The sequence below is a fragment of the Montipora capricornis genome, chromosome 7 (assembly GCF_036669925.1).
Source record: "Montipora capricornis isolate CH-2021 chromosome 7, ASM3666992v2, whole genome shotgun sequence".
Lineage (NCBI taxonomy): Eukaryota > Metazoa > Cnidaria > Anthozoa > Scleractinia > Acroporidae > Montipora > Montipora capricornis.
Window position 1 is genome coordinate 358,275 of NC_090889.1, and position 10,000 is coordinate 368,274.

The window sequence follows — 10,000 nt, forward strand, 5'->3', positions numbered from 1 at the left end:
TTTTCATTAAATCAAGATGGAAAAACATACTCAGGTATTCATAATTGCTTTTACGAATTGCAACAAAAACAACCTTGAAAAGTCTGCTTGTAGTGAATCCATCGATGTTGATTCTCAATGGAGGGTTTTTGTTTCCTTTTTACAAGACGTTGACGAATGTGCGTCCAGCCAGCCGCCATGCGGTCAAAACTGTTCAAACACGAATGGAAGTTACACCTGCTCTTGTGTGACAGGATTTAGACTCGACAGCAATGGACAGACTTGCAATGGTACGTTTTCAAGTTCACATTCAAATGACTGTCGAAACAAATTACGCGATTGCAATTGCTACGCTTAGTGGTCGCGCCATTTTATCAACCAATGAGCAATGAGAAGGAAAACCAAAACTAATCGCGATTTGCACGCGCGATTTTTCCCGCGCTTTGAACAAGTTAAGGCCCAGTATTACGGGCAACATATTTCGTGCAACTTGTCGCGCAACAATGTTGCGTTGCAAGTTGAGATGGTTTGTTGTGCGTATTACGACCTTCTTGCGCAACAAATTTTTGGGTTGCAACAAGTAGACGTCGCTTTTACTTTTTGCAACATGAAAATTTGTTGCGCAAGAAGGTGGTAATAAGCGCACAAAGTATCTCAACTTGCAACGCAACAAGTTGCACGAAAAATGTTGCCCGTATTACTGGGCCTTTACATGGAATTGCTGCGAATTGGAATGGTTCATTTTGCTCTGTGATTGGTCGAAGTAATTACTTTGGTATTTGTTTTTACGACACTTGATTGGAAACCACTCCTACCTCTAACCATATGGCTTCATAGCTCAGATAGTCCAACAGTGCGCATGCATTGCAACTGCACGTTTCAGGGTTTGAGTACTGTTTAAGGCTGGTTTTGTACATTTTCTTTGGAATGTTCTTCACTTAGCAAATCGTGTACTATATGAAGGTCTGAAATGTCATGGGTTCATGGTCTGTGACGCAATTTGTTTTTCACGCATTTAAACTTTCTTCTCCCTCCTTTAACGAGGGTAAAACACTTTAGAGTTAGAACTGATAAACTAGTGGTCCTCATTATCATTATACTATTCATAAAATCTAATAAAGCAAATGACTAATGGCTAAATACTAAAATAGTCCTGTGTATGATGTATAATTGTTCTTTAAAAGCTGTACATTCTGACTAGATCAAATATTATAGGGAGCTTATTCCACTCTTTCACTGCCTCGACTGCAAAAGTTCTTCCTCCCTCTGTTTTGCGCAAGTATTTCGGGCATCTCAGGCTTATGCTTCCATTCCTCGACTGCCTGGTAGAAGTATCACTAAACTGTGTCAGTGTATTGAACAGAAACTCAAGGTATTGGCCATTAAGGCATTTGAACACAAGGCATAACTTGATTACATTAATTTCGTCATAAAATGGTAACCATTCCAATTCTTAAAAAGCTTAATTCTCCTCTCCTCTTTTGTTCTAACCCCGAGAATTACTCTTGCGGCTCTTTTTTGCAACCAAAACACCCTTTTTATATTATTAGTGGAGGTCGACCCCCATATGAAGCTACCGCACATCATAACTGGTTTGCAATTGATTGTAGGTTTATAAAAAGTAAGGCGGCCCCTCATTTAGAGGAAGATAATGTCTCCCTAAGCGGAGCTGCACAGACAAGAATGAAGTTGTTTTTTTTTTTTCTGAAATGTGCACATAAAACAATATGCGCCCCTTTAACATTCTCAATGAGGAAAAATATACACGTCTTTTCACAATCTTTACGGTATTTTTGCTGAATGAAATAAATGTGTGTATTTGGTTTTTCTTGTCTCTTTCGGTTTTTATGTTGTTATTGCAAAGCACTTTTTCGAATCTTTCTTTGTATTTTTCGTATTTTCCAAGATATTAATGAGTGCTTGGAGTTTACTTTCCAATGTCAAGATGAATCACAGAAGTGCGAGAACACCTATGGATCATATAAATGTGTTTGCGAAGAAGGATTGTATTGGATAGACAACAAATGCCAAGGTAAGAAAAAATCAACACCAACAGCAAGTTAAACTATTTGTGTCTTAAAATCGAGATTAAAGTTACTTGATTTCTGTCACTTATATTGAAGTCATGTTCTTGTTGTTACGGGTTGCCATGCGAAGCATTTGGATCCTCAACTTCTTGAAACATTTAATATTACAATTGCCTCAGCAGATGACTTGAGTCAGTTGAAATTATAGCGAGCTTATTAAGTAATTACTGGAAATTACTGCATAGTATCAATTAGAAATGGTTTTTGCAGCGCTGATACAGTGAGTGTTCCTTTGTCTCTAAAGGACTCGGTAAAGGCGAGCCACCACCTCCACCGCCACCTGCTCCGGAGCCAAAGCAACCATCAGAAGAGGAAAGAATAGAGTCTGTAAACATTGACATTCAGGGACTCAACACATCCGAGGTAAGATCTACCATAGCGACATCGACAAAAACGCCAAATAAACAATGGCTCTGCGTACACGTTTTTTACTCGTGTCCATTTCTTTCCCTTTCAACCTCGAATCTGCGACGTGAGCACTAAAGCATTAAAGGAGAAATTTAATATTATTTCGTCATTCTTCGTTATCGGAATAACGGATACCTTTCTGCAAGTTATTGCAAATTTGGTCAGAAATAACCCCTGAGGTTACGATGGTTTCCACCGCCAAGCTCCGGTCGCAACCTATCTGGTTTAACTCTCTTATACGTATTGAAAAAAATCAGTATATTTTAAGTTGTGGGCTACAAATGGAATCCAAACTATTAGCGATTTAATGATCAACGACGGAACTTTTTTGTCCTTCTCGGAATTCAAAGAAAGTTTCAAAATCAAGCCAACGTTTTTATCTTTTATGGGTATCATTTCAGCGGTAAAGCCATTGTGGAATAAATTCAAACCAGACACCCTAAGAGAAGAATCTAACTACGATAACTTTCGTCCAATTTTCTTTAATAAATAAACATACTAATGTTGTCTACCAAAAGGTAATAAATAAAAAGAAAAGCTACCCCTAAAGAGTCAAAAGAAATGGTCCATAGACTGCATGTGCGAACAAAATGAATGTGTGGACTGAAAGCCGCATACCAAAAGCCTTTTCAATGTACCAGAATCTCAAAACTTTCAGAATTCCAGTTTAAATATTCCACAGAAGGCTAGCCACTAATAGTTTCCTGAAAAAAAAATTAACACATATGAAATGAAATGTTGATAGAACCTACTGGGAGCCCCATATTGGATTCGAACCCAAGACCCTAGTCGGATGCTCTAGTCGGATGCTCTAAGTCGGATGCTCAAAGAGCTATGCTCTCAGTCGTTCTTTGAATCTGTAACTGCGTGATGCATCTCGAGTCAAAGACCCACATTTCACCCGTGCTCGCCATTGAGTCTCCAGGAGCTCAGTGGTTAGGGCATCCGACTAGATCACGGAGGGTCGTCGCTTCGAATCCCATCTGGGGCGCGGATTTGTCCGAGTTTGAGTTTGAACAACGTTATAATTCTAGTTTCAATGATGTCGCGTCCATCGTAGATCGCAAGGTCAATCAAAGGAGTTTTGGCGATGACGCTGACGTCATTGAAACTGCGAATTTTGCATTATGCTTGCCTGTATAAGTAGAGTGACTTTGCTTACCGGAATGAGGGCATCCTTACAGCGCACGCAAATTCACATGCCACGTCATGCATTGATCGCGCGCGCTAAGTACTAAAATGAACAATGATAGGGCAGATGGCCATTGCTATAGCTTTGCTTGGATTTAACGATTTTGGATGTTCGGTGACCCCTACTTTTCTTTTCAAAAACAGATTTTATTTACAATGATCTCCACATTGTCCGAAAATGAACAAAAAATCAATGTGGGAAGTTTAAAAAATTTCAAGATTTTTTTCCTCAGGACATGGAATCCTGCCATCTTGCGGCTGCAAGGCGCATGAAACTATGGTCGTTAAATACGAACTTGTTCTTTAAGGAACCTCAAAAGTTAACTAAATTCACTTGATGGGTCCACTTAGACAAAGTTTGGTATAGAACATTTCCCTTCAAAGATGTAATTGCAATATTTTTGGGCTTACAGGCACTGTGGCCTTATTCGCTAAAGAAGCCCGGATTTTTTTCATATTTAGGGTATTCTTCAGGGCAAGTTCTCTCCAAAACGAAGTCGGTGACCCCCCCACCCCTTTTTTTTTTTTACATTTCTGACATCACTAACTCATCATCTTTCAATGGTAAAATTTAGAAAAAAAAAAATCGCAGAAGATTTGCCGAAAATTTTCGCGCGAACGTCCTTAATGTGTTTTTTCGCTTGTTATAGTGGAACAAACCAAAGGAGGACGCATTCAAACAATCCGTTGCAGAGGCAGCCACCATACAGTGCGCAAATGATAACAATTGTATATCAAGCAGGTAACGAACTCTGAGGAAACATGATTGCATTCACTGGAAAATATCAGACCGTACTTTTGGTCGTCTATTTTTGGCTGGGTGGCTGAACAAGGAAGGGTTACGTATTTACAAGAGTTGGCCGTGTAGCACTTATATTTCAACAGACTTAACTGATTAGAGTGTAATGTGAAGTGCTATTTTTATACCCCATATGAACCATGTGGGCGTTAGCCCTACTAATGGAAATGGGCCCACACAAGGACAGAGAAAAACTCTGACCACAACCTTCGGGTTAGATCAACACTGCTCTACCGACTGAGCTACAAGATCAGACGAGAGCAGGCCGTGGGAACCGAAGATGTGAATGTCAATGTCAAGATGTGGGTTCAATTCACACCCTGGTCAGAGTTTTTCTCTTTCCTTGTGTGGGCCCGTTTCCACAAGAAGGGCTAACGCTCACTTGGTTCATATGGGGTACAAAACTAGCACTTCACATTACACTCTAATCAGTTTTGACTGACTGACTAACTGACTGCTTGACACAATAGACTGGGTGGCTAGCTGACTGACTGAGTGACTGACTGACTGGGTGGCTGGCTGACTGACTGATTGACTGATTTTATTTCTTTTATTATTGTATTGGCACATGCTCTTTCCTCATTTAATCTTACCCGTGAAAACACTCATCATTTTTGAGTCGCTTAACGAAGTCTGCAAACAAACCACATTCACGAATGTTAAGCGAGACAACGACTGTGGCGAAAACACGGCCATTGTTGTACCAAATTCAAACCTCCCGGATTAAGATTCTTTGTGTATTGTAGATGCATGATAATGTAGCATTCATATTTTGATGATATGGAAATACTTGGAACAAAACGTCTTATTCCCAATAGCTTTAAATTCGGTACAACATTGAGTTAGCCCATTAGGTCAATTGCACTCGCCCTACAGGCTCGTGCAATTTGTAGTCTTTGAAAAAAATTTCAAGTGCTTATTTATTCCAAATTGCACCAGAAAAATCATGTGATTACTTAAAAATGTAAATGATAAGATTCGAGATGGCCAAGCAGAAGAAACGCATGCGTATCACGCAATCAGGAAAAACTGCTCCATCCAGGGCTCGAGTTTGATTTCAAAACAAAAGATTTGATTTCTATTGTTTCTAAACCGTTCAAAATATATTTCTAAATTGCACTGTTAAAACTTTAAACTGATGTTACACGGTATTGCACTGTATTACAACAAAACTGCACTGCTTTTTTTGGCCAATCAGGATTGAATAATTTTTCGTGTATAGAGTGGTTTTGAATCAAGTGTCGAAAGTAATTAGCGAGTTACTTTGGTTTTGCATTACTTCACTCAGTGATTTGGATTTTTTTTTCCTGTATATTATTAGGTATAAATAAGCAGTTGCATTTTCGTTAGTCTGAAAAAATTACTGTACCCGCGTGATTATTAATACCACATTACACGAGAAACCATGTGATTACCTATACTTATATATCCTGGACTGGTCAGCAATAAAAGGCATTCAGTAATCATGCACTCAAGTTCTATTTCTTTGTCTTTGTAAAGCTCTAAACGCAAGCGGCGATCACTAAACAACCTCATATTCACCGAGGATCAAGTACATCTTTTGCCTGGTTACCCAAAACAGGTTTCTCAAGTTCCTCTTTTGGCCGTCATAGCATTTTACTTACAGACTCCTCTCGGATCATCAAGCTCCGTGATAAACAAGAATGTTGTGGTGACAATTGTGAAGTCTTCTGTGGCGGAAATCTCCTCTGCTCTCAATGCAACCATCTCAAATGTGCAACAACTCATTGAAGACACAGCCACAACAGCATCAGCATCAGAACCAACATCAGCGACAACAATATCACCAAGAACATCACCAACAACAAAGACCTCAACAGAAACACCAACTGTACCAGTAGAAGAGGAGGACCCCAATACCATGCTATATGCTATAATTGGTGGTGTTGTTGGTACTCTTGTGTTTGTCATTATCGTCAGCTTCATTGTTTGGTGCCTGTGCAGAGGGAAAAAACGGTAAGCGGTCTGACAAGCTCTCTCACTCGTTATGTAAAACATTTTGATGTGTCTTTACTAGATGCTTTTGCGAAACCTTTAAACTTCCTTAGAGTATTAAAATAAAACCATGTCGTAACTTCAGAAAGCAGCCGAAAGCACAGCGACAGCAGCAATCTCAAGGCCAAACAATGTGTTTTATTTTTTTTGGTTAATTCTTTTTTACATAAGGATAAATTTGAGGTTTTGTTTTTCATTCTCTCTATTAACGTTTAGCGCCATTTCTATCAATTTTATTCATGACAATTGTGAAGTCGTCTGTGACGGAAATCTCCTCTGCTCTCAATGCAAACATCTCAAATGTACAACAATTCTTTGACAACATAACCACAACAGCACAAACACCAGAACCAGCATCAGCAACAACAACAACAGCACCAACATCGGCAACAATATCAGCAACAACATCTCAAACAACAAACACTTCAACAGAAACAACAACTGTACCAGCAGAAGAGGAGGTCCCAAATACAATGCTTTATGCTATAATTCTTGGTGTTGTTGGTGCTCTTGTGTTTGTCATTGTCGTCAGCTTGATTGTTTGGTAGCTATGCAGAGGGAAAAAACGGTAAGCGGTCTGACAAGGGCCCTCGCTCGTTATGTAGAACACGTAGATGTGTCTTTAAGTTTCCTGAAAAAAGGAACCTATTGGATTTTCTCTAAAAATAAAAACAAGTTTTGTTTTTGTTAACAGTGAAAGGTCGGTTCGTTGTGAGGAAAAGAACGATGCGTTGGGCCTGGAAATGGGCCGTGTAAAGCGTGTTGACAATATTGGATACTACAATGACGGTTGCGCGTAAGTAAACGCTATCATACAAACCATATTAGCTATATTAATTCAATCAGGGCCAGAACCTCCACAATATATGCCTTCACTCATCAATTCATATATCAATGTACTAGTCCACCTCCCCTAACCCCTAGCTTAGATGAGCTTCCTGAATTCAAACAGAATAGTGTCTCCGAGAGTTGCCCTTTTCGCGGCGGAACCGACGAGGACAATAGTGTCGAGTGTCATGGTTTGTACATGACATATTTCCCTTGAAATTCCCCTTTTTGTAGATAAATAGCCGTTCGAATGCCCTATGTTAGGTCCATTTCAGATAATAAAATTTCTTCACACTCGCGCTATTAAATATGTATCTTTTAAGGAAAAGTTCAAACAATTGACACATTTTGCAACGTGGGGAATTACATTTAATGCCTTGAAATGTAAGATACGTTTTTTTTTCTGCAGCCGCGGGCATCTGATTCCGTTGTAACTCAGGGTTCGTGCTGGATTTTATCCAGGGTGGACTTTCATATACTGGACCAAAATGGCGGAATACAAAAGAACCATTGATAATCTGATTAGGCCTTTTTGATTAGGTATTGCATGTTGTGTTCGTTTTCTTCTTTTGTTTTATGGAAGGTAATTATTGCGGATCCGGTATATGAAAGACAAGCCAATTGTTTACAAAATTCCAGGAATATTGGTCAAGGAGTTTTCAAGAACCGGAAAGGATGTTTCTAAGAACATTTGTATGCCATACATCGTGTTTCATTGTTTTCTTTCCTGAGAAAGTCTACCTTGATTTTCTTTCCCACGTCCTGCGAGTTAAGTGCACGCACACCCATTTTAAATTTTGCATGTAATCTTAACCCAATAGTCAAATTTGTGCTCAATGTTTGAAAAATCTCTTTAACTTAGCATGATGCAATTTCAACCATTTTCCACATTTTTCACCCAAGCAACACTTCAACTATTTTTCAAGCACTTTCCCACCACCACATATTCATTCCATTCCACTCCAATCGATTCCATTGTTTCACTTCAAGGCACGAAACGCAAAAGTGAAATTGGTCTATTGCAAATGGCCAGATTGATAATTTTCCTGTAATTTTGCAGGCTTCCCCCCAAAGTACATCTTGAACGACAGTCACCAAGCTCCGTCGCATCGGTGGACGCCTAATGCGAGAATTTTACAACAACACTGGCCAACATATATCTTTTGATTTTTATAAATCCACTTGCTAGAGAAACACACTTGTAACCGGAATAGTATAGTCGTTGCGCCAGATAGATCAGTACCCTATTCCACTTCGGATTATCCCATTTTATACACCTTACCATTGTTGTAGAGCGAACAGTAATTGTTGCGGTTACCCAGTGGGAAGCAAAGAGCGCATCTCAACACGAACTGGAATATGATGCCATTAGGGAACGCCACGGACGGCAACCGGGAGTGTTAGCTGTGTTTCACTATCACATTTGTCTTGCTAAGTATCTTTTCACCGCTAGATACAATTAGTTTAAAAATCTGGGGAAGACGACTGCCCGGGCATTAAAGGGAACCTTCACTCTTACTACAGAATAAGTTTAAACCGAAGAAAATTGTTTACAAATAAATTTGTTCGAAATTTGCTTTTAAAACAGTGTTAATATCAAGAAAAGTGAATTTTAAAATCGCTTATTTTCACTTTCAAATTTTGCGGGCGCCGCCATCTTGAATAATTGTGACGTGTTACGGTTGCCGTATTGTTCTAATACAAATAACAAAAGGGTAACAGTAACACGTCACAATAATTCAAGATGGCGGCGCCCGCGAAATTTGGAAACAAAAATAGGTGATTCCAAAACTTATTTCTTTCGGATACAAACGCTTTCTTTGAAAATATTTAGATTGACGTGACTGTAACAGTTATTTCTTTATTGAAGTCGAGGTTCCCTTTAAAAATGTTCACTTACGGTTCACGCCCGTGGCTCAAAAACGCCTCGCGCTTAACCTCGCTATTATTGGATATAAGGACCTGTTTATGATAATAGTGCTCACAGGGAGTTAATGGAATGGGATTCTATAGAAAAAGGCTACGTGGTACGTAGTAAAGTAGAATAGCACAAGTATGCACTGCTGCAAAACATAAGTGCATCTTAACATGATTATGAAAACGTAGCGAGCTACAAGAACATTACGCAGTACAACGCAGTTGGCCAATTTTCTCATTCTTTATTGCACGTTTTGCGATAAAAGAAACTATACTTTTGTTTTTATTTTTTTAACGTTTATTCGTAACAGCAAGTAAATTAATAATTTTCCTTTAATGTATACCGTGGGGCTAAAAAGACACGATTAAAATGTGTGATCGTTTTTGATAGAGAATCGATCTCTTAATAAAAATCTGCGGTGTTGTTGGTTCTCTACTCTGCACCGAGAGGTTTTCTCCGGGTACTCCGGTTTCCCCTCTCCTCAAAAACCAACATTTGACTTGATCTGTCTTAATTGTTAATTTAGTTTACAGTGTCCCCAATTAGCGCTCCAGCGCTAGAACGACTAGACACTTAAGTTCCTTTCCTTTCCTCTCCTTTAAAGTTAACATCTTAGGGCCCAGTTTCAACAATCTGAACAGTCACACATTCAACACTTTGTTCAACAAAATATGGGGAGCATTTGAAGACATCGTTTAACTTCGTAGAAATGGAGAATGTTGAAATCATTTTGAAAGAATGTTGGATTGAACGTTAACTGGCATCAAATATAAT

General features: G+C 39.0%; 1 protein-coding gene across 1 annotated transcript in view; it reads left to right on the forward strand.

The window, feature by feature from the left end:
- Nucleotides 1-10,000, forward strand: part of LOC138057686 (mucin-like protein) — a 13,909-nt gene that overhangs the window by 3,843 nt on the left and 66 nt on the right. Inside the window, exons 3-10 of the mRNA XM_068903617.1 lie at nt 1-34; nt 147-269; nt 1,886-2,011; nt 2,311-2,429; nt 4,316-4,407; nt 5,965-6,441; nt 7,175-7,276; nt 8,369-10,000. The exon at nt 1-34 is cut by the window's left edge and continues 89 nt beyond it; the exon at nt 8,369-10,000 is cut by the window's right edge and continues 66 nt beyond it. Of these exons, the coding sequence (XP_068759718.1) occupies nt 1-34; nt 147-269; nt 1,886-2,011; nt 2,311-2,429; nt 4,316-4,407; nt 5,965-6,441; nt 7,175-7,276; nt 8,369-8,432 (1,137 nt within the window). The 3' untranslated portion in view covers nt 8,433-10,000. The remainder of the gene's footprint in view (nt 35-146; nt 270-1,885; nt 2,012-2,310; nt 2,430-4,315; nt 4,408-5,964; nt 6,442-7,174; nt 7,277-8,368) is intronic.